Source organism: Sturnira hondurensis, unplaced genomic scaffold (assembly GCF_014824575.4).
Source record: "Sturnira hondurensis isolate 20B ecotype Veracruz unplaced genomic scaffold, ASM1482457v3 Scaffold0016663, whole genome shotgun sequence".
In the NCBI taxonomy this organism is placed as follows: domain Eukaryota; kingdom Metazoa; phylum Chordata; class Mammalia; order Chiroptera; family Phyllostomidae; genus Sturnira; species Sturnira hondurensis.
Genome location: NW_028089294.1, coordinates 17,384,376 through 17,409,340, shown reverse-complemented (window position 1 = coordinate 17,409,340; position 24,965 = coordinate 17,384,376). Strand labels below are relative to the sequence as shown.

Genomic DNA, 24,965 nt, shown 5'->3' with positions numbered 1-24,965 from the left:
CTCTCAACGGCCAGATGCCATTCTGCCCAGTGCAGCCCAGCACAGAGGACTGGAGCTGGCAGAGAGCCTAAGGGCCAACTCCTCTGGCCCCGCGCGTTACTGCTGAAACCATGAGGACAGACGAAGGCACCATTTCATGAGGAAATACAAGCAAAAGGACTGGTGCCCGGAAGAGCAAAATCTGTCCCCAAAGCCAGCGAGATCGAATAATTACTTGGTCCCAGTCGAGAAGCGTTTGCTGAGCACCCACTGAGGAAAAGCGCTGTCCCAGGCAGGGCTGGGGGTGTAAGGATGAAGAAGTCCTTCCAGTTAGAGAGCCTAGAGGCTGATGGTGGGGTAAGCACAGAGCTACCTCTTCCACAGGGAAGACAAACGCTACAAGAAAATCAGTGCGGCGTCCCACGAGGGCTCCAGAGGAGGAAAGGGATGGCGCGAGGTGGGAGGCCATGAAGAACTTTATGAGCCAAGTTTATGAAGAATCTGAGATGGGCCTGGACCAGCCAACTGCAGAAGTCACGCAGCATAAAGTTTGCAAGTTTTGTATTTGAAGATCTCAGATGTTCTATGACGACCCGCACAAACAATACGGTCGGTGGCCTTACCACGTTGGGGTGACAGTTACCCTACCGAGGGAGCATTGTTACCTCACGGAGGATAAGAGAGACGAAGAATTAAAGTGCTTTTCACCTTGTGAGGAAGGTGGTCTGTGTCAGTTCTACCCCCCTGGCTTGTCAATTTTTCTAACCTCTAAAACCTAAGTGACAACCTTCAGCACCAGGAATACGCAACAGCCGATGGTGAATAGCTTACCAGTTAAGTCAGCCCATCCTGCTTTTTGACAACCAAATAAAACCTCTTTAGCCCTGGCTGGTGTGACTCAGTTGGCTGGAACATCATTCTGTAAATCAAAAGGTTGTAGGTTTGATTTCTGGTCGCGGTTTGAGTTCCGGTGAGGTCGCAGGTTTGGTCCCCAATAGGGCAGGTACAAGAGGCAGGCGATGGATGTTTCTCTCTTCTTCCCTTCCCTGCTCTCTAAAGTCAATAATCATGCTAAAAAAATCCTCCTTTATTATTTCAAGCAAGTCCTAATAACTTCTATATCCATTCATCACAATTCTACTTTCAGGAGCAGCAAGAAAGAGGGCTGAACCTACCTGCCAGCCCTTCAACCCCTTGGGAAAAAAAATCTCATTTTTCTTGTTCTTCTCGTCTCCACGCTAAACACACCAATCCTTCCTAAACCATCCTTCACAGGACAACCTCCAATTACCCCACTGGTCATTGTCTTCTTCAATGCCTCTCCTACATCCCAAGAAAAAATGCCAGCAATCAAATGCCCACTGAGAGTTAGGAGTGCTTGTGGAAGCTCACGCCAGCATTTGCTCCATGGTAGTGGCGGAGCGAGCACATGGTCAGGGAAGGAAGTGGGTGAAAGACACTCCCCCACTTACAAACCATGTGTAATGTAGAGAAAACAAGGTAGACATTCATCTGTTTTATTTTTACTTTTATTTAATTCTTGTTCAAGTACAGTTTTCTGTCTTACATTCCCAGCCCTGGTCCCCCCAGTGCTCCCCACCTCCCTCCCATTTCCGCTCCCCCACCTTAGTTATTGTCCATGTGTCCTTTATACTTGTTCATGTGAGTCCATCCCCTTTTCCCCTGTGATCCTCTCATCTGTTTTAAAAAAGCTATCTTTTAACTTCTAATGAAGAGGCTGCTGCAAATGTGCCAGAAATTATGTTGGTTTAAAGGTTTATAATTTTCTTTAAAAAGTCAGGTTTCTAGGGCAGAATGCTAGAGGTCACCCCTGGAATCCCTTTCTCCCCCTTCCCGTAGAGTATTAGAGTTCAAGCTGAGTTTGCAGCTGCTCACGAGGAGCATTTCCCAGCCTCTCTTGCTGCTGGGTGAGACCACATGACCAACATGCTGCCGTGGAAGTGAGGGGGAGTGAACTAAGCAAAGTCAACATCACTTGCTAAAAAGATGAGATTGTCCTCCATGTCCTCTCTGTCCCTCCTTCTACCAGTTGCGAAGTGGTGACAACTGGACACCCAGAGATGAAAGCCCCTGGATGGCCGCATGGTGCGGAGCCCACAGACCCAGTGTGGACCGCTGCACGAGAGAGAGAAAGCCCACTCGCATATTGCTGGAGCCGCTGTGTTTCTGAGTCTCTTTACCCGCCGCATCTCACGAGGACCTGAGAATCAGGCCAGGATGGTGCAGTCTGAGTGGTACAGAGATGGGTGCTGACCGGTCCGAGGCAAACCAGGTGACTGACTTCACAGGAAAGAGAAGTGAGAGTTGAAACGATTCTGTCGGGCCAGAGTGGAGCACTTCCCAAGCCTTCATGGACTCAGAGTGTGGGCCTGGGTGCCCATCACAGGGGTGCGAGTCCTCCACCTGGAAAACCACACCGTGTGGAAAAGAGAAGCACTTCCCCGCACAGAGGAAACGCAGGGGAGGCCAAGTGAACGGAGAACTCCCAAACCTCACTCAGGTGCTAAGGTCCGGTTAATACCCCTAAGGCCAAAGCAAGTAGCAAAAGACCCCTCTTAGGATTATGGTAGAGAGCTCACCATGGGCTTTTAAGGTGTCAAAGCCACCTGTCACTCTAAAGTCAGGTCCAGACACTGCATGTATTCTAAAGGATGGACTCAAAGACTTATTCTTTATGTTGCAGTCCAAATCAAATCCGCCTCTGAATGTCAGGCAAATATTGAAAAATCCTTGATCAACTAGTCTTTGTCTTCTCAAATGTTTTTCTTTTATTAATTCTCAAGAGAGGGGAAGGGAGGGAGAAAGAGAGGCAGACAAATATCAGCATGAGAGAGAAACATCGATCGGTTGCCTCTTGCATGCGCCCTGACTGGGGACCAAACATGCAACCCAGGCATGTGCCCTGACCGGGATTCGAACTGGTGACCTTTTGGTTTGCAAAATGACCCCTAATCAACTGAGCCACACCAGTCAGGGCTGTCGTCTGTTTTGTTTTTTGTTTTGTGTGTGTGTGTGTGTGTGTGTGTGTGTGTGGTGGATGACTTTTTAAATTAAATTTAAGTATAGTTGATATACAATCTTATATTGGTTATATTAGTTTCGGGTGTATAATTCAGTGATTCGACATTTTAAAAAATATTTTATTTATTTTTAGGGAGAGGGGAAGGGGAGGAGAAAGAGAGGGATAGAAACATCAATGTGTGGTTGCCTCTCATGTACCCCCCCCACTGGAGACCTGGCCTGCAACTTAGGCACATGCCCGAGACTGGGAATCAAACCAGCAACCCTCTAATTCGCAGGCCTGTACTCAATCCACTGAGCTATACCAGCCAGGGTGCATTTTTATATTTCATAGGGTGATTGATCACCTAATAATTTGAGTAATCACCTGTCATTGTGTAAACTTATCATAATATTATTGACTATATTCCCCTTCTCCTTTTTACTCATACTCCCACCCTCTCTCTTCTGGTAACCGTCTTTTGTCTCTGTTTCTATTTTGTTCATTTGTTTTGTTTTGTGTTTTTGATTCCACATATAAGTGAAACCGTATGGTATTTGTCTTTCTATACCTGTCTCATTTCACTCAGCATATAGCATAACATCCTAGATCCATCCGTGTTGTCACAAACGGCAAGATTTCATTCTTTTTCATTGCTATATGATATTCCTTGGTGTGCATGTGATATACCACATCTTTCCCCCACATCTTCTTTATCTACTCATCTATCCATGGACAAGTAGACTGGTTCTATATCTTGGCTATTGTAAATAATGCTGCAATAAACAAAGGGAGGTGCATGTATCTTTTTCAATTATTTGGATAAATACCCAGTAGTGGAATTGCTGGGTCATATGGTATATCTGTTTTTAGTTATTTGAGGAATCTGTTTTTAGTTGTTTTCGATAGGAATCTGTTTTTAGTTGTTTTCGATAGGAGCTGCACTAATTTGCAGTCCCACCAACAGTTCATGAGGGTTCCCTTTTCTCCACGTCTTCACCAACACGTTATTTGTTGACCTTTTGATAATAGACAGTCTGACTGTTGTGAGGTGGTATTTCATTGTGGTTTTGATTTGCATTTTCCTGGTGATTAGTGATGTTGAGCATCTTTTCATCTGTCTGGTGGCCATCTGTTTTTAAATTTATTTTTTATTTTAATTAAAAATTTTTTTGCCATCTGTATGTCTTCTTTGGAAAAATGTCTTTTCATGTCCTCTGCCCATGTTTTTTATTGAATTGTTAATTTTTTGTTATTGACTTGTGTGAGTTTCCTATATATTTTAGATATCAACCTCTTACCAGAATATATCATTTGCAAATATATTCTGTCATTCAGTAGGTTGCCTTTATGTTTTGTTGAAGGATTCCTTCACTGTGCAGGTTTTTAGTTTGATATAGTCCCATTTGTTTATTGTTTTCTTTTGTTTCTGTTGCTCGAGGGGATAGTAACAAAAAGATATTACTCAGACTGATGTCAGATAGTTTACTTCCTATGTTTTCTTCTAGGAGTTTTATGGTTTCAGGGTTTACAATGAAGTCTTTAAGCCATTTTGAGTTTACTTTTTTATACAGGATAAGCAAGCAGTCCACTTTTCCCAACACCGCTTGTTGAAGAGAACTTCATTACTCCAATGTATAGTTTTACTTCCTTTATCGTAAATTAGTTGACCATAAAAGCAAGGGTTTTTTTCTCAGTTGTCTTATTTTAAAGACTTTATTTATTTGTCTTTAGCGGGGAAGGGAAGGAGAGAGGGAGAGAAATGTCAATGTATGGTTGCCTCTTGTGGGTCCCCTGCTAGGAACTGGCCTGCAGCACAAGCATGTGCCCCGGCTGGGAATCGAACTGCGGTCCTTTGGTTCACAGGCCCGCGCTCAATCCACTGAGCTACACCAGCCAGGGCAGTTGTCTTCTATTCCATTGATCTGTGTGTCTGTTTTTGTGCCAGTACTATACTGTTTTGATTATTACAGCTTTGTAGTATAGCTTGAGATCAGAGCACATGATACCTCCAACTTTGTTCTTCTTTCTGAAGATTGCTTTGGCTATTCAGGGTCTTCTGTGGTTCCATATAAATCTTAGAATATCTGTTCTAGTTCTGAGAAGAATGTCATTGGTATTTTGATAGGAATGGCGCTGCCCACAACACAAGGTTCCACAATAACTCAGTTTCATTATTGTGTGTCAAAACTGTCATGCACATGAGTCAGTTTTGCAAATCCAAGCATATAAATTAATAGCAGTCATGGCATCTTCTACATTTTCATTTTGAGACACAGAAACCATCTCCTGGGTACCCTTCAGCTAACTTCTACATGGAGCAAACATAAGGAACACAGCCTCTCTACTGGGAAATTTTCCTGTCCACTTTTATATAATGTTTATTTCTTTTATCTATGTGAACTTTCAACCATGGTTAAATTATTATTTAATATTATGAGACTAAAATATTATTCAATATCATGAAATCATCATCTCTGGGCACATTGGCAAATGGATCAGTGTATCTTTTAAATACAAAGACAGCACTGGGCCTTTGAGCTCCTTCAGTGAACAAAGTTGCCATTCCTCCCTGATCTGGGGGCCGGCCGTGATAGCCTTGCCCTTCTTGTTACAGCTTTGACCTTCAGAGGCCATCATAGCCACAGTCCAGGAAACCTGCTGTGCCTTGCGCATCCAGTCCCAGCATATCTCACATCCACTGTGTGGGCCAGCGAAGCAGACTGAATCTTACAGGCCTGGGGCCCTTCCAAAGGGGACAGACTGTCCCTGCAGACAAACCCGGACACATTCTGGTAACCAAACATGGCAGGTGGGAAATGAGGGCAGGCAGTGTGGAATTCGCTTCACTGATGAATCATCCCAGAATCCTTCTGTATGAAAGTTTCATCATTATTTTACAGTTTAAATGGGGAAAAGGAAGGGATAGAGTAGAGTTTGGCAAGAGAAGAAACTAGAAGGCCTCTCAAACCCCAAATCTTAGATTGCTTTTTTTCCTTTTCCTATAAAAAGTTCCCAGAAAAATCCTGATAAGAAAAAACTACGATCCTTTGCAAGAAAGAAAAATGGCTACTGACCAAGAGTGGAAATTTTCAGGAAAAGTCAAAATTATGGGAGAAGTGAAACTGAGAAGTAAAGAAGATTAAGGCCTAGTTCTTTGGACAAACTACCCTTCATTCCCTATCTTCGATTCCAAGTCTGAGGATGGAAGGATTGTAATTATGAACTTGACTTTTCAAAGTGTCTTAGATTAGAAGAGGTCAATGGAACCTTGGAACTCCTGAGCCCGGGGCTTGCTGCCTCGGTCGTTCCATACCATAACCTTCCAGGGATGTCCTACAGTTGCACAGGAAATAGAGCACAGGCTACTCATGGTGCCACCTGATGGAGGGGGCCAGGCTCAGATGAGCGGGTCTCTGCAGGGGTCTGATTGGGGCTTTGCATCCTGGAAGATGTCCAGGGTAGCAAAAGATCTGGGAAACCAAACTGGCGGACCAGGTACTTGGAGCAGAATGGAACAGGGAGGAGGTGCTGAGGGTTAGTCCATTTCAGGGGCCAAGGGACAAGGCAAGGACTGTTATAAACCACAGCAGCAGGTGACAAACAAGGGCCCCGACACTGGCAAGACTTCCCAGCAGGTGAGGAGGGCGGGACCCAGGGGATTTGGGGTGGACTGCGGTTCATGGGCAGCAAGCAAGCTCTGGAGAGTACACTTGGCAGGTTTAACAACCGGAACTCAGGGTCAAGGGTCAAGGCAGGTGAGTTATAACAACTGAGGAAAACACAAAGAGGCTCTGGTGTGTATGAATGAGGCAAGAAGTGCCTCGAATTGAACTCCAGAATAGGTAGCTGGTTCTCCTTGAACACCCTGTCCTCAGTAAGGGGTGGCCCCAGGAGCCAGCTTCTCTCGGGAAGGAGAAGCAGGCAGACAAAATCTGGGAAGCAGCCTTAGTCGGAGAGGAAAGACAGATCCAGGCCTGGAGATGAGGCCCAGCAGGCAGGAGAGAAGGGGCAGCTTTAGCAAGGCCAGCCGCTGTCCAAGAGTCACTCAAAAAGCAGTGTCCTTGACAAAGAACTTCTGGGCCACTTGAATGTGTTTGATCCGCCCCACTCCTGGGCAGAACCTTTGGGGTTTTAGGGGCCCCAAAATTAGTGGCTGACCTCAGCCAGTGGAGGGAAGGATGAANAGGGTAGCAATAGATCTGGGAAACCAAACTGGCGGACCAGGTACTTGGAGCAGAATGGAACAGGGAGGAGGTGCTGAGGGCTAGTCCATTTCAGGGGCCAAGGGGCAAGGCAAGGACTGTTACAAACCACAGCAGCAGGTGACAAACAAGGGCCCCGACACTGGCAAGACTTCCCAGCAGGTGAGGAGGGGGGGATCCAGGGGATTTGGGGTGGACTGCGGTTCATGGGCAGCAAGCAAGCTCTGGACAGTACACTTGGCAGGTTTAACAACCGGAACTCAGGGTCAAGGGTCAAGGCAGGTGAGTTATAAAAACTGAGGAAAACACAAAGAGGCTCTGGTGTGTATGAATGAGGCAAGAAGTGCCTTGAATTGAACTCCAGAATAGGTAGCTGGTTCTCCTTGAACACCCTGTCCTCAGTAAGGGGTGGCCCCAGGAGCCAGCATCTCTCGGGAAGGAGAAGCAGGCAGACAAAATCTGGGAAGCAGCCTTAGTCGGAGAGGAAAGACAGATCCAGGCCTGGAGATGAGGCCCAGCAGGCAGGAGAGAAGGGGCAGCTTTAGCAAGGCCAGCCGCTGTCCAAGAGTCACTCAAAAAGCAGTGTCCTTGACAAAGAACTTCTGAGCCACTTGAATGTGTTTGATCCACCCCACTCCTGGACAGAACCTTTGGGGTTTTAGGGGCCCCAAAATTAGTGGCTGACCTCAGCCAGTGGAGGGAAGGATGAACCTCCTCCTCTAGTAGGAATCTGTGGTATCTCTGAGGGTCAACTCTGTCTTCCAACCAGGTTCAAGGTTCTTCTGGGGAATGTGTACCTTTCGGGAGCTCTACCAGGTCAGCTCTGGGGCCAGGCTCCCCAGGGAGCAGCCCATTCCTGTTGGTTCTGCCCCACCCTCTGGGGCTCTGGACACCGAGGAGCTTGGCAGAATGTAAATGGTGTCTGTGCACAGTCAGCGCTCTCTGGTCATTGTCACCCGTCCCTGCAGCACTGCTGTTTCTAAGGGTGTGCAATGTGACGGCTACACTGGATGGGAAACCCACAAAGAGGAAGGAGAGAAGCATGAAGAGTTTTTGCTTTTTCCTGCTCTTCTTATGCACTGCCCAGCACCGTCCATACTGATGAAAAATGCCTTGAATTTCACTCTTTGTGTCCTCTGCCCACATCTGGTTGCCTTCCCCGATGCTAAACACACAAGGACGCAGCTTCACACACAGCTGGAGCTCGGCCGTGCTGCAGGGGGGTCGTGGGGCAGAGGAGGGCGGCTTCACCACTGGGTCTAATATCTGAAGATCGTGTCCATGTGGTCAAACCGTAAATACGGACGCCTGCACAAAGGCAAGGAGACACAGCCCCACGGACCTTCTGCACACAGATGTTCCGCTCTTCCAAACCATCAGCCACAAGGAAGGGATGGTGATGAGCGAGGTGCTGGGTAGGAGAGGACCGGGAGGGGGAGGAGAGACCTCGGTTCCAGCAGATTTTTCTTCTCTAAATGTTTACAATCAGAGCCCCCGGTGAGGCTTCCAAGGCTTCAAATACTTAGATGTGGCAATGGCTATTTTTAACAGAATGATGCCAGTTTTGAATCGCAGTTCTGAGGGCCGTGGAATAATGCTAATTGGCTCTGCTGGCCACAGAACGTTTTCACTGAGACGGCAGGCAGAAGCGATACTAAATGTTTAATGTTATTGCTCACCTACTGGTCTTAGGTCCAGTCTAGCACAAAGTCATTTGCACGCGCGGGAACCTGCTTTGTTGCGATTTGTTGGAACCTGCTATGTCAAGGCGATTTATATAATCGACATGCGTACTATATTTGTATCCTTTTTCTTGAGAGTCTGACCTAATTTGATTATTAAAACAATCATAGAAAGGAACAGTATTTGGCCCTGCGTTTATACCAGGGACAGCTTGGTTTTGGATTTGCCGGGTCCTGCAGTGGTGTGGACCGCCACACGCTGTCAGTGCGATGTGAACCTTTTCTCTCTGTTCTCTGTCCATCTTCCTCACCAGCAGGAAGTGGCCTTGCAGGGAGGTAGGGCTGATGGGCCGTGGTGGGGGCCCATGGAGAAGGTCAAGGGGAGAGAGCAGAGAGCTGGAGGGAGTTGACAGTCAGTCCATCTCAAGTTGGTCCGGAGCAGGTGAGGCGGGCGAGGCGGGCGAGGCGGGCCTGGCAGGCCTGGTGGGAATGGCTGGGTGGAGTGATGAGTTAAAGAAAGGTTGGGGAAGACTCTGGAAGTCAAGTTGAAGAGCTTGGATTTTATTCTAAGGGAGCTGGGAAAGCCTAGCTTCAGATCCTGTTTTAAAGATCATAGCTCGAAGTATTAACGGAAGGACCAGACCGGAAAAGGTGGGAAGCAGGGAGACATTTCCAAAGCCATTAACATAACCCACACTAAAGGAGAGTAAGCGTCCGCACCAGGAGAAAGGAAGGATGGCGAAATAGAAACAGACTCCTCGACAGGGGGCAGGCCGACAGCCTGCGGGAGCTGGTGAGGGAGTGGGGGGGTTGAGCAAAACATTTAAAAAAGAGAAAACCCTCATGGGACATGGACAACAGTGCAGTGACTATGGGGCAGGGCAGCGAGGGGGGAGGAGGGTGTGGGGGAAAGTGATGGACGGAGAGTTGACTGGGGGTGGCGAGCACACAATACACCGTACAGATGATGTTTTGCAGCATTTCCACCTGAAATACGTAGAATTTTGTTAACCAGCGTTACACCAAGAAACTCAATAAAAAAGGCCTTGGGGAGAATGGAGGCCACGGGACTTGGGAACAACTGCCCGAAATCCGCCCTTCCTTCCTCTCCACCCCCAGCCCCACGGGCAGCGCCACCAGCGACAGCAGACGGTTCTTCTCACACCAGCCCCGCAGGGAATTGTGGTGCGGCAGGGGGCGTGTCCCTGCTCAGCCTCTTCGCTGCGCAGGCAACACAGGCTCAGTAGAGAACCTTCAGGAAACACACCCAAAGGGGAGCCAGAAAAATCAAAACCAACAAATCCCGGCCATACCGCTCACAAAATGAGGACTCTTAACATTTATGGTATATTTGTTTTTACTCTATTTTCTAGGCATTGAGATTTTTTTCAAAAAGATTTTATTTATTTACTTTTAGAGAGAGGAAAGAGGGGGAGAGAAACATTGATCAGCTGCCTCTTGCAGGCCCCCAGCTGGGGACCTGGCCCGCAACCCAGGTGTGTGCCCTGAGTGGGAATCAAACCAGTGGCATTTCGGTTCACAGGCTGGAGCCCACTCCACTGAGCCACACCAGCCAGGGCTGAACTGTACTCTATTTTCCATTTACTTAAGGAATTTTCCACATTACATGGAAACTGTGGTTATAAATACCATTTTATTGACTAGACAGTAGTTCCCCAGTGATAAACACCATAATTTACTGAACTGTTCTCCTCTTCCTGGACATGTAAGCTACTTCCCCATTTTTGTTACCATAACAAGCCAGCGGGATAAACATCTTTGTGTGCAAAGCGAGGCGATAGCTACACCTCGTTCCTGGGAATGGATGAATGGAGGGGAATCACGGGGTCAAAGGGCATAGTGCTTCCAAAGGGCTTCACATATTTCAAAATTGCTTTCTAGAAAAGTCCAACCAATTTGCACTTATTCTAGAAAAGAGTGAAAATGCCTCTCACATTGCCAGCACTCGGTTCGTACTCAAAATACCACGGACTTAGAAAAACGATCTGATGGGTGGAGGCAGTGTCTCAGAATTGCACCCGCGTTTCCCACTGGGGGTTCGCCGCACGGTGCCCCAGGCCTGCTGCCACTTCTGGCTCCTCTTCTCCACATTCGTTGGCTGGGCCTTGGATCTGCCGGTGCCTCAACCGCCCCGTTCCACCCCCCTATTTGGTAGGTGCCGCTAATAAGCGTTTGCACCCTTTGTCTGCTGTGGAAAAAAACTGCTTCTTTTCATTGTTTGTCTTTTAAATGTCGGTGGTTTCTTTTTTGACATCAAATATCTAAATTTTTAAACAGTTGAATCTATCGATTAGTCATTTTCTTAAAGATTTCTTTTCTCTGCTAAACACAGCCAGTCCTTCTCAGAAGACTGATAAATATTTCACTTAAGAGTATTTTCATGGGAGACTTCCGCCAAGATGGAGGCATAGGTGGAAACACTGTGCCTTCTCCCACAACCAAGTTTGAATACAACAAAGGTTTGGAGAACATAGACACAGCCAAAGGACAGAAAATTGAATTGTACGGAAGTCTGACAACAATGAACCGTTCAATCGGGACGGTAAGAGGGGCAGAACCAGCAGCGGAGCAGGGTCGGGCAGGACAGATCCCCTGACCTAGGCGTGCAGGCAGCCTGGACCCAATGTGGGTGTTGGGCAGACTGACCGTGGTCGCACATTCGCGCACAGTGAGACGGACCACACAGGCCCCGGGGGCGAACCCAGTGGTGGAGGGCTTACAGCGGTGGCACGCTTGCGTGCAGTGGGACGAAACGCTTGGGCCCCGTTGACGGTGGCAGCTGCGGCGGCAGGAGGCGGCAGACAGGACAGCATTACTCCTCTTTGACCCCGCCCCCACATACAGTGTCACAACCCAGCGACTGAGTTGCCCTGCTCTGGTGAACACCTAGGGCTCCCATCCTGCTTCGCAACAAGCACGAACAGCCCAAAAGATGGTGCAAGAAGAACTCAAAGTCCCAGAGCCGATAACTCTAAGGGACCAAGAGATTGCCAGCCTCTCAGAAGCACAGTTCAAGACACTGTTTATCAGGATGCTCACAGAACTGGTTGATTAGAGTCACAAATTAGAGGAACATATGAAGGCTAAACTAATTGAAATGAAGGGAGATGTCCAGGAAACAAATAGTGATGGAAAGGAAACTGGGACTCAAATCAATGGAATGGACCAGAAGGAAGAATGAAACATCCAACCAGAAAGGAATGAAGAAATGAGAATTCAAAAAAATGAGGAGAGGCTTAGGAACCTCCAGGACATCTTTAAACGTTCCAACATCCGGATTATAGGGGTACCAGAAGGGGGAAAGAAACAGCCACGAGTGGAAAACTTATTTGAACAAATAATAAAGGAGAACTTCCCCAGTCTGGCAAAGGAAATAGACTTCCAGGAAATCCAGGAAGCTCAGAGAGTCCCAAAGAAGTTGGACCCAAGAAGGAACACACCAAGGCACATCATAATTACATTAGCCAAGACTAAAATGAAGGAGAGAATCCTAGAAGCAGCAAGGGATAAGGGGACAGTCACCTACAAAGGAGTACCCATCAGACTGTCAGCGGATTTCTCAAAAGAGACCTTACAGGCAAGAAGGGGCTGGAAAGAAGTATTCCAAGTCATGAAATCCAAAGACCTACAGCCAAGATTGCTTTATCCAGCAAAACTTTCATTTAGAATGGAAGGACAGATAAAGTGCTTCTCAGATAAGGTCAAGTTCAAGGAGTTCATCATCACCAAGCCCTTATTATATGAAATGCTAAAGGGACTTATATAAGAAAAAGAAGATGAAAAATATGAACAGTGAAAGGACAGCAAACTCACAGTTATTAACAACCACACCTAAAACAAAAGCAAACCAAGAGGACAGCTAGATCAGGAGTGGAACCATAGAAATGAAGAACACATGGAGGGTTAGCAACAAGGGAGAGGGAGGGGGAGAAGGGGGGAGAAGGTACAGAAAATAGCATAGGCAGTAGGTAGAAAATAGATAGGGGGAGGCGAGAATAGTAGGGGAAATATAGAATCTGAAGAACTTGAGATACATGGTTATAAACTAAGGAGGGAGAATGGTGGGGGAGGGAGTGTGTGGATGGAAGGGAATGAAGGGGGGGAATAGAACAACTGTAATGGTATAATCAATAAAATATATTTTTTAAAAAGAGTATTTTCATGGGCAAATTACCCCTACTCCTGCCTTCTCTGTAGCATACAGACAGACCTCCTCGCTTTGTGAGTCAGTGAGGTGAACGAGGCAGGGTGGGTCTGAGGAGAAGAGGGCACGTTCAGGGTCAGACCAGCTTTCCAAGGCCCCAGACCGTGTGCCCAGACAGGGTACATGGATGCTGGACGGGATGCTCCCGGGAAGCCAGCCCCCGCTTCTTCCCAAACCTTGGTGATAGTGTCAACTTTTAATCCCCTTTAGGAGGCTCGTGGGACCCACCCCTCCGTCCCAGTCCCCATTTTGTCAGCCCACTCGGTCATCCCGTCTACTGTCATTTTCATAGGAGGACCCTATGCTTTACTCTGAAAATGTAACACAGTTTCGGAAAATATTTTTTCCACGTTCCCATACGACTTACCCGTATCGATGACGACCCACATCACGGATGAGCCTCTCGGAGAGGTAGGCACCGATCCGGTCCAGCTTTTCCGGAGCCGAGAGGGCGTAGAAGGTCAGCTTCTCCATGTTGGTCTTCACCAGGCCATCCTGTAAAAGACAGGCCATCTCTGCTCTCCCTGGGCCTACTGTGGCCAGAAGGGTTCGAGTCTCAAGGTAAACATTAACTCAGTTTAATCGACATTTAGTGGAGTGACATTGTGTGTGTGACCAAGAACATGCAGATTTCAGGGGTACAGAGATGACTAAGACACAGTTCCTGCCCCCCCCCACCCCGGTGCTCACAGCTAAGCCCAGAGTGTGTTGGCTGTGACTGAAACTACCAAGTGATGTAAATGAACACACAGTCTGTGTGTGTATATGGGTGTGCATAAATGTATGTGTATAAATGTGTCTATATACATGCATGTGTACATAGGTACATGTGTGTGCACGAATGCTTCATTGAAAGTGACTCAGAAGTAGAAGGTGTTGGATATCCAGCCCCAAGAAATGAGCAAAAAGAAGGCAGCTCCGTAACTCAGGGGATTCTCCAGAGGGTGCTGGAGTGCGGCCGCCCACTGCCCAGCACGAAGAGGCCACTGATTCCCAGAGAGCAAGTCAAGCACGTCGGATCCGACATTCCCGAAACCACACATGGAATGCAGCCCGATGGGGGAGCTGAGAAGCAAGATGTCCTGTGTGAGCACACCCAGACACCTGGCAGACACCTGGCCGACACCTGGCAGACGCCAGAGGGAGCTGGGAGAAAATCTGGGCTCCCAAGCCAAACCCCAGGAAGGGAGGTGCTCACACTGAACAGCAGGAAGTGGTACCATTGAGAGAGTCAGTGAGAGTTAGCAGCTCCAGGTACTGTCACCCAGAGAGCCAGGAGTGACAGCGATGTCTCAGTTTGTTCAGCAACGTCCAAAAGCACATCAGAACCAACTTTCAGAGCCCCCTGCAGACTCTGACTTCAGGGAGGTCTCAATCCCCCAGCAGCTTCTCGGAGGGGCCTGGGACAAGGGGCCCTGGAGGCCCACCCTCCCCCGTTGCCGCCCTCAGAAGCCCGGATGGGCTGAGATGGAAAGAATGAGCACAATGCCAGCCGGAGATCTCACGCACCTCAGGGTCCTCAGGGAAGATGTTGTCAACCAGCCGTTTGTACCTGGGGCGCAGGGCGCCACAGCAGCCACACACACCTGGAACGGCAAGGAGAGAAACTTGTGAGCACAGCCCCCCAGGCCAGGTGGAGGTGACCTGGGACTCAGGCCAGGGTGGCTTGTAAGGAGCCAAGGCCTCACTGGAAACAGAAAGGCCCCTCTATTGGAGTCAGGGTCCGTCTCCCTCAGGGCTGGCGTCTCCCACTACTTCTCCGCTTCCCCAAATGCTTGTCCTGCTAGCTTCACATCTTTTGCTTGAGGTTGTACACGGTGTCATATGCAAGGACGGTGCCAGCAGACCAGCACCCGTCCATGGCGCCAGGCCACAGAGGAGCATTCTGAGGGGGGAGGCCTTGAAGTGGGAACTACCTATACGTCAGCCACCGCCCGCAGGTATTCCACTGTTACCTGCACACGCACACACACGCACACTGTGAAACCGAGACGGGGCTATAAAACTGCCTCCCGCAGCTCAGGAACCCACTCCAGCCCCAGAAGAAGGCACAGCTTGGTGAATGGCAGCTCTTCCCATGCTGCCCCCTCACTTGCTCCCCACTTCTTTCCTTCCCTGCGCCTCCATTTTCTCTCCCACTCCCTCTCCAGGGACCATTTCCATTATAGAATGTTAGGTGGAACTGTGATAAATTAACGTTACCATTAATTATTAACATTTGAAAATGCATCTTTGAGGCAGCTCGTCAGTGGTGTTTGGAAACCGTGGTATCTGAGAGCTGGGCAGGGCCTCGGGCTGTCAGTCTGTGCGGCTCAGTGCAGGCCGCCTCCACCCTCCAGGCTGTGGCCCAGAGAAAAATGGGACACGCTTTCAGGAAGCTTTTGGTGCTGTGAAATGATATAGTGTTAGGAAATCAATGACAATAAAACAAACCTTGGGAAAAGCCAAAGTTGACCTTTTTAGGTCAACTTCCCTCCATCAAACGTTTGCAATGGACAGAGAAAACGGAGCTGTGGGGAAGCACTGCTGATCGGTAACCCTTCCCCACCCCCAGCCGACCCCCTCCCCGGAGCAGACCCGCCCCCCTGCCCCCATCCTCAGGCACCACCCGGCACCCTCAGTGCCTGTGGGGAACTGGGCCCTGTCTGGGGAGGAGGGGAGAGGAGAGCAGGGCGGTGCCTGGGAAAGTCTCCTTCTCAAACAACCGCCCCCCATTTCTACCAATCAACACCGAATTCTGCTTGTACCAACTCTACTTGGAATGCAAATATGCCCTGGAAGGACCAGGTCCCTGGGCTGTTCAGAAAAGAATCAAGTGCTTCAGTGGGAATTGCTTTAATCACACAAAGAGCTTCACACAGGGCGGAGAAGAGGGCTCTGGGGGCTGTGATTGGCTGAGGGGGAGGGCAGCGTTGGGAGGAGGAAGGACTGGAGATTGGGCTGGAGGGGGTGGGGTGATTCCCCTATGAGGGAATAGGTGTATCCTTGGGGAAGCCCAGGGGCACCCCAAGAGGGCAGGATATCAGACAGCTGGCAGATGTGTGACATCCCTCCCCAATCCCAGGGCTTGCTGTGTGCCCCCAGCCTCCCTGGGGCCCTGGCCGTGCCTGGGGATGGCAGCTCTCCAGGTTCTGTCCTGCTGGGCTGGCCTGGCATCCCTGCCAGGGAGAAGGTTGGCACTGGGTTACTTCTCTTGATAGAACAGCTCCTGAGGGCCACTTGGGCCCCAAAGCCCGGGAGCTACCCTGCCCTTCCGCCAGCATCACCATCAGGCAGCCTCTTCCCCAGATGTCCCAGCAGCCTCCCTCCTCACCATCCCCTTTGTGTGTTAAGGGCGTGAGCAAATAGAAACATGGAGAAGCTAGGACTTCAAATACCTGTGTCAGTCCCTTCCTCGGACCTCTGGAGGGCCCAGGAGCCGGAGCTGTAGCGGACAGGGGCCCGGCTCACGGTTGTGGGAAACCCAGACTTGTTGAGAAAGCCCATTTCGGTTGCTTGGGGTGTGGGGACCTCTGTGCAGGGCTGTGGGGGCGGTGGGGCTCTTAGTGCTGGGGTGGAGCGGGGCGGGAGCAACTTCCCAAATACACCTCTGCTTATTACTTCGACAACCCATCTGATCCACTTTAGACACGGTAAACGTGATCATGTGGTGAAAGTGATTTTGGGGACCTTGGCCAGACGACAGAAAGCTCAGAGCAGCGCCCCATACTTCCCAGGTGGATAATCAGAGTCTGACACGGCAGATAAAGGCCTCCTCCCTGATGAGGCAAAGAGCTGGCACAGGCACCCCCACGAAGCTTCCAACCAGAAGAAGGTGAATTCAAAGTAACCATAAACAGGCCAGGCCAGGGGAGGGATGTGTGTGTGTGTGTGTGTGTGTGTGTGTGTAACACAAAGAATAGAAGACATTGAAAAGTAATTGGAAATAGTTCATTGTTACTAAATATTAAGGGATACATTTTATATATTTAATCTTGCTTCCGATAGTATTCTTTTTTCTGAGAGAGAGAGAGAGACACACACACACACATCAATTTGTTGTTCCACTTATTCACACATTCATTGGTTGATTCTTGTACGTGCCCCGACCAGGGATCAAACCCGCAACTTTGGCACATGGGGCTGGTGCTCTAACCAACTGAGCTACCCTGCTGGTATTTATTCTTAATGTTAATACATAGAAAGAGGTGCAGCTTTAACTCACAGCCATGTTCCTGTAAGAAAAAAAAAACCCTTTAAAACTCTGAATCCTTTTATTTCTTTTTTTTCCAATTTTTTTATTTAATTATTTTTCAAGTACAGTTTTCTGTCTATTACTCCCATCCCATCCCACCCCCCATCCTCCCCCCTCCCTCCCATTTCCACCCTTCTCAGTTGTCCATGTATCCTTTATATAGGTTCCTCTAAGTCCCTCCCTTATTTCTCCTGAAATTCCCTCCCCTCTCCCCTCTGATCACTGTCAGCCTGTTCTCTATTTCAGTGTCTTTGGTTATATTTTGATTGCTTGTTTGTTTTGTTTTTTAGCTTCCTGTTAAAGGTGAGATCATATGGTATTTGTCTTTCAACACCTGGCTTATTTCACTCAGCATAATGCTTTCCAGTTCCATCCATGTTGTTGCAAAAGGTAGGAGCTCCTTCTTTCTTTCTGCAGCATAAAATTCCATTGTGTATATGTACCATAGTTTTTTGATCCATTCATTTACTGACGGGCACCTAGGTTGCTTCCAACTCTTGGCTATTGTAAATTGTGCTGCTATGAACATTGGGGTGCATAGGTTCTTTGGGATTGGTGTTTTAGGGTTCTTAGGATACAATCCCAGCAGTGGAATTGCTGGGTCAAAAGGCAAGTCCAATTTTAGTTTTCTGAGAAAATTCCATACTGTTTTCCATAATGGTTGTACCAGTCTGCAATCCCACCAACAGTGGACCAGAGTCCCCTTTTCCCCACACCCTCTCCAACATTTGTTGTTTATTGCTTTGTTTATGATAGCCATTCTCACCGGTGTAAAGTGGTATCTCATTGTAGTTTTAATTTGCATCTCTCTGATAGCTAGTGATATTGAGCATCTTTTCATGTGTCTCTGGATCCTCTGTATGTCCTCCTTGCAGAAGTGTCTGTTCAAGTCCTTTCCCCATTTTTTAATTGGGTTAGTTGTCTTCTTAGAGTGAAGTCGTGTGAGTTCTTTGTATATTTTGGAGATTAAACCTTTGTCTGAGGTATCATTGGCAAATATGTTTTCCCATACAGTTGGTTGTCTTTTTATTTTAATGCTGTTTTCTTTAGCTGCGCAGAAGCTTTTTATTTTGATGAGATCCCATTTGTTTATTCTTTCCTTTATAGTCCTTGCTCTAGGGGACATATCAGTAAAAATGTTGCTGCGTGAAATATCTGAGATTTTCCTGCCAATGTTCTCCTCTAGGACTTTAATGGTGTCATGGCTTATATTTAAGTCTTTTATCCACCTTGAATTTATTTTGGTGTATGATGTAAGTTGGTGCTCGAGTTTCATTTTTTTGCATGTAGCTGTCCAGTTCTCCCAACACCATTTGTTGAAGAGGCTATCTTTACCCCATTTTATGATACTGCCCCCTTTGTCGAATATTAATTGACTGTAGAGAGTTGGGTTTATTTCTGGGTTCTCTATTCTGTTCCATTGGTCTATGTGCCTGTTTTTATGCCAGTACCAGGCTGTTTTGATTACAGTGGCCTTGTAATACAGTTTGATATCAGGTATTGTGATCCCTCCTACTTTGTTCTTCTTTCTTAACATTGCAGCTGCTATTCGGGGTCTTTTATGGTTCCATATAAATTTTTGAAGTGTTTGTTCTATGTCTGTGAAATATGCCATTGGTACTTTAATAGGTATTGCATTGAATCTGTAAATTGCTTTGGGTAGTATGGACATTTTGATGATGTTAATTCTTCTCCTTTTATTTCTGAGAGAGCTCTTTATCTCTCCAGCCTCTTACTCTTTGGGGATCACAGCTGGCAGGTCTGAAATGGGCCCCTGAGAGTCGATCCATGAAGGAGGCTCTCCTGTCACTCACGTGTTCATACCTGTTTTAAGTTTGAGAGGGAACGTGATACGGCCAACACTGCTGCTTGGGGTTACTGAAGAAGTCGCCTCAGTGGGGATTAGCAGGGTGTCCAGTGACAAGATTCCCTTGGCTTCCTCAGCTTTAGAACTCTAATTATGGTGAGCCGTGCCCCAGCAGCCCTGCCCCTCCCGCCATCTCCCGACGGTTCTCCTGCCCAGCTGCAGGGGCCTCCTTGCACCGAATATCTCCCATCTGGAGTGTTCTGCCCTACATCCTCCCAGCGCCCTCACCACGTGCCCCGTGGAGTCTGTCTCCATGTCACCTAGCTGTGGAGAACTTCCCTGCCCACCTCTCTCTCTTAATTTACTATCCCTCATCTATTCCTCCTCATGACTCTGTTTACCTACAGACATGTTTCTTGTGTGTCTACACTCTGTCTCCTCCAGTAGAAGGGAAGTCTCTCGAGACTTCCAGGTGCTTGCAGGACAGTTCTCCCAGGAGGGACCCAGGGCAGCTCGGCAGGAGGACTGCTGGGTCCCGGTCCTGAATCCTGCCCAGCCTCTTCTGGGGCAGCCATCACCTAGGGCTCTGGAGGCTGGGCACAGGGAGCCAATCGCTCTCCAGGACAGGCCTGGGGGGAAAGGTGGGGTGGCTTTGGGCGGTGGGTAGCACAGGGTCAGGGTTCCTTCTGCTCTGCCCTGCCACAGGCTGGCTCCCTGCTCACTATGCCCTAGGTGTGGCCTGAGGGCAGCGTTCCTCGGAAGCACCCTTGCACCTTTGAGGAGGGGCCAGAGGTGTTCCTCTCGATCCTGGCGCACAGCCAGGAGGAGACAGTGGCCCAGCTCTTCGCCTGTGCAGCGAGGAACAGCTGCGGCTGGCAGCCCCGTGGGCTCTGGACCTCTGCTCTGGCCTGCCAGCCGCATCTGTCTCCCCACGGCTCTCACACATCGCAGGCCTGTTTCTCGTTTGCTCTGCCTGCCTGATCCCGCTACCTCGACTAATCTGTGCTAAGCACTAGGCTGAGCGCTTCACAAATATGTCAGGTGATTTTCATAACAACCACTAAGATATTACTACTGTTCGCATTGGACGGGTAAAGAAGCAGGATCAGGCCCTGGCTGGGTGCCTCAGTCGGCTGGAGTGTCATCCTGTGCACAAAGCACTGCAGTTTCCATTCCCAGTCAGGGCACACACCTAGGCTACAGGTTCGATCCCTGGTCGGGCATGTGCGGGATGCAACCAATCAATGTTCCTCTCTCACGTTGATTTTTCTTTCCCCACCCCACCCCCACCATTACTCTCTCTCTCTCTCTCTCTCTCTCAAAGAAATAAACATATCCTCGGGTGAGGATTAAAAACCAAAAGGATCAAAAAGGTTAAATGCCCTACCCAAAGTCCCATAGCACCTACCTCGGTGCCATGAAGCCCCCCTGATTCTCCTAGCACTTTCCCCAAGACATATCCTCAACGATTTCTTAGATTCATCCTGTGCTCTGCTCTGCCATAGCCACCGTCCTGAGGGCATTTCTTTGACACTTGAGATCCAGTCCTTTCAAATGTCACTGGGCCAGTCTCCTCACTTCGATTCATTCTATGTGTCGTTTTAAGCAAATTTTGGCTTGATTCCGTTTGCTTTACAGTCAAGCAGTTCAGGAGACTCATGGTTACGTTAAATGTCAGCCCTTCAACTTAGTATTCAACGAGAGATGCCCCACAGAGGTGTGTGTGTGTGTGGAAGGGGGGCGGGCTCAGCCTTCCTCTGCCATGGCTGGGCCTCAGCAGAGTGAGAGGGCTGGGAAGGTGGTAAAAGAAGTGGATGGGGGACGGGGGCGGGGGAGCCCTGCAGCCCCAGAGAGTCCCACAGCTGTGGATGGCGATATGCTCTGGTGACAGGGACAGGGCAGAAACTAGAGATGGCAAAGGGGCAGGAGGGTCAGAGCCACTGAGCCAGGGCCTTGAAATGACCCCACCAGGGGGGCCCCAGACCCTGGCACCTGCTGAGCCCCCCTTGGAAGCCCTCTGGTTAATAACCCCCACCCCAACTTAGGCATCACTGCCCCCCCCCCAGCTCCCTCCTGTATGCATTTTGCACCACGTCATTCTATAAGCCTTCCACCACTGTGTGCTCAGGCTAAATTATCCCATATCTTTGCCCTGCAGATAAATTGTGCATCCTTCAGGTCTCCCTTCCTCCTGACCTCGGTATAGTGTCTGGTGCCCAGCAGGCCCCGAGGAGAGCGGCATGCTGTGTGAGGCCTTTGATCAGCGTGAGACCCCGGGAAGTCACCTCCTCTCCTAGCCNGCATTTTGCACCACGTCATTCTATAAGCCTTCCACCACTGTGTGCTCAGGCTAAATTATCCCAGTGACTCATATCTTTGCCCTGCAGATAAATTGTGCATCCTTCAGGTCTCCCTTCCTCCTGACCTCGGTATAGTGTCTGGTGCCCAGCAGGCCCCGAGGAGAGCGGCATGCTGTGTGAGGCCTTTGATCAGCGTGAGACCCCGGGAAGTCACCTCCTCTCCTAGCCCCTGGTTTCCTTTTTATAAACACCAAGGCCAATAGCCTCGTGCACTAAGAAAAATGCCTTTTTGCTCAAAATAGCTCATATTTATTTTCTTAACTTTACAATCCCCTTGTAGAGGCAAGGGTTGGATCTGATCATCCCTACCAAAGCAAAATGAATGCCTTTTAAACAATTTACAATGAATTCTAACCCAGGGCCAATGGCACAGGCACCCTTTTCAATGAATTGGAGGAAACAGAACAAAGCTCAGAGGGAAAGGCCATCAGACTCAAGTGCCTCTGATGAGCACCAGGCCCTGAGTCTGGCCGATGTTACTGGAGCCTCAGTTGTTTGCACTGCACTTGCTGAGCAGGGTGAGGAAGGGGGGGGAAGTTAAAAATATATAGGTTCTGACGTCAAAAAACTCACTCTCTATTGAGGGCACAAGACAAACACATACATTTAAAGTTGATGATATATCACAGTGAGACTAAGGAGTTCATACAACTGAAGAAATCTCTGGGAGCCCAATAAGTCCAGGAGGCCTTCCTGGAAGAGGCAAGACCTGAGTTGATCTCTAGGGGTGTAGCAAGCTGGTAAGTGCTGGCAAATCCATGAAAGCAAAAACCAACTGCCCTTCAAAGGGGAAGACATTTAAGAAAACTAAAAAGGTTCCCTTTTCTCTTTTTTCCTTTCTCCCTACTTCTGATTATTAATAGGACTACATGCTCGTGCATAAGTCTGTAAAATAAGAAACAATAAAAATGAATGTAAGCCCTGGCTGGTGTAGCTCAGTGGATTGAGCTCGGGCCTGCGAACCACACGATTGCGGTTCGATTCCCAGTCAGGGCACATGCCTGGGTTGCAGGCCAGTTCCCGGTGGGGGACTCAAGGGAGGCAATCATACATTGATATATCTCTCCCTCTCTCTTTCCCTTCCCCTCTAAAGATAAATCAATAAAATCTAAAAAAAAATCTCTAAAAAAATGAATGTAAGTATCACTTACAATCACACTATTCATGGTTATGAAAATTTTAGTGCATTTGTTCTAGTCATTGTTTCTGTATTTAGGCATATTTTTACAATATATACATAAAATTGGGATCACATGGTATAGTGATAAAACCTACTTTCTTCTTATACTGTGAGCACCTATCTTCCCATTAAATATTTTTCAGAACCTCACTTTAATGGCTACTTACGATTCCATCTTTTGACCAGACGCTGATTTATTTAATCACGTCCCATTGCTATTTCCAATTTTTCATTATTCTGAATGATGCGGCAATTTGCCCTTGGTAATTAAAGCCGGGAACCAAACAGGGAGAGCCCGGTTTGGTTTTAGTGGCGATAACGAAGTCAGATGGTGCCACGTGGCTGCGGCCACGGGTGGGAGCAGGGCAGGCGTCTGCTGGGGCCTGGGCCTGAGTCCCCTTGCCTGGGGGAGATTCCGGATTGGAGAGACCAAGCGGAAGTGCCGAGGAAAACGAGTTTGGGGAAGGAGGCAGAGTCCGGGTTTCCAGACAGGTTGCATTGGAAGTGGAATTAAACGGCAGCTGACTTCTCCCTGGGGAGACACTGTGGGCCAGCGAGTGTCTGCGTTTCCAGTCGCTGTCAGCAGCCTGACCTTTCGGTGCTCTCTGGGCTTCTAACACGCTGGCTGCTTTCCAGACGCGCTGGCTTATCTGATTGCCACCTTCGTTGAGGGTGGCGATTTAAAAAGAGAAAGATGTGTCTCATCGATTTAAGGTCAGGGCTTCAAGTCTTTCCTAATGGTAAGCTTCCCCAGGCTTTGGTAAAACTCTTTGAGCGAGTCGTAGATAAAAATAAACAGAATGTTTTTCCATTCCTTGTCTTTAGAACCACAAAGAACAGGAAAAAATTTCTCCCCAGCTCTTTTTAGGAGCCAGGCAGGCTGGCTTCCCACCCCCGTGCCAGCTCTCCCAAGCTGTGCAAATGCAGGCATGGTGTTCAAGCCTCTGTGCCTCGGGCTACTCATCTGCGAAATGGATATACCAGAACCTACTCCATAGGGTTGTGGTGGAGATAAGTTAACACAAGAGAGTTGTTAGAACTGTTCCTGGCACATACGAAGCACTCAACCGTGAGTAGCTATTATCATCATCGATGTTATGACGATGATTATTATAAAAACCTCTTTCCCAACGTAGGCGAGAGAAGGCAGGATAGAATAAAATGGAATTTCAGAGCAGGAATGGCTCTCAAAGTCTTTTGGTTTTGTTTTACACTTGGAGTGTGAAGCAGAAACAGCTGTTAAGAAATCAGAGGTAGCCCGACATCGCCTCTCAGATGCCCAAGGACGAAGCTCCCAATAGAAACAACCCCAGACGGTGTCAGCGTGGGCAGCGGCAGCGGCCCTGTGTTTCCAGCTGGTCTGGGCCCCGCGCTACCTGTGCTGACTGTTTCCCCTGCCTTCGTCCATTTAATCTTCACAAAAAAGCCTGTGCGGTCGATACAATTATTCTTGTTTTACGGGCGGTGCCAAACCCAGGCTCTGACCCAACACGTCGACTTATAGAAATGAAAGCACCGAGGTGTCCGCCTTCAAAGACCTTACGTGGTTGACAGGTAAAAATAGAAATGAAAATGTATTCAACAGGCATGTGGCACCTGTCACCAGCATCACACTAATTAACTGTTGCACACACAGAGAGCGGCCTCGCCGCAGTAGCTAGAGACGGGCTGGGAGAGTGTCAGGGGAGACTAGTTTTGCACGTTACCTAAAAGGGACGGCTTTTATTGGATCGTGAGGAGAAGGGGCTTGTCGTGCATCAGGACGGTGGGGAGGAAGTGCTGATGCTCTCTGGGTGCCTGTTAGCTTGTGTGCCTAACTTAAGCACTTGGCTAAAATATCCCACAGGGTTAGTATTTTCAGATGAGAAAACCAAAGCTCAGAGAGGTTAGTTAATTTGCCCAAGATCACCCAGGGAGCGAAGAGCAGAGTCAGGAAGAGCAAGAGAGGCCCTCTGACTTCAGAGCGATGGTGTGGAAAGATTTGAAGTGGACTAAGTATCCAGGCAGGGATATGAAGAAAATGTGCTCAAGTGGGATAAGATACTTTCTAAGATGGATTCTTTTGTTTAAAGTTATGTGTAACTGGTGATGAAAGCTGAACCAGCTTTGTGGATTGTACCCACGTCAGTTTCTCGGTATCGATGCTAAACTGCAGTTATGTAGGCGCTAACATCGGGGAGGCTGGGTGAAGGGCGCACAGGCTCTCCCCATACATTTTTTTGTAATTCCCAGTGAAAGAATATTTCAAAATAAGAGGTTTTTTCAAACTTG

General features: G+C 48.5%; 1 protein-coding gene across 3 annotated transcripts in view; it reads right to left on the bottom strand.

Moving 5' to 3' along the window:
• The window catches only part of EFR3B (EFR3 homolog B), a 78,447-nt gene that overhangs the window by 33,855 nt on the left and 19,627 nt on the right, over positions 1-24,965 (bottom strand). For all 3 annotated transcript variants that reach the window (XM_037066823.1, XM_037066824.1, XM_037066825.1), the window contains exons 2-3: positions 14,623-14,699; positions 13,481-13,608 (exon numbers count right to left, since the gene is read on the bottom strand). In XM_037066823.1, coding sequence (XP_036922718.1) covers positions 13,481-13,608; positions 14,623-14,699 — 205 coding nt within the window. The remainder of the gene's footprint in view (positions 1-13,480; positions 13,609-14,622; positions 14,700-24,965) is intronic.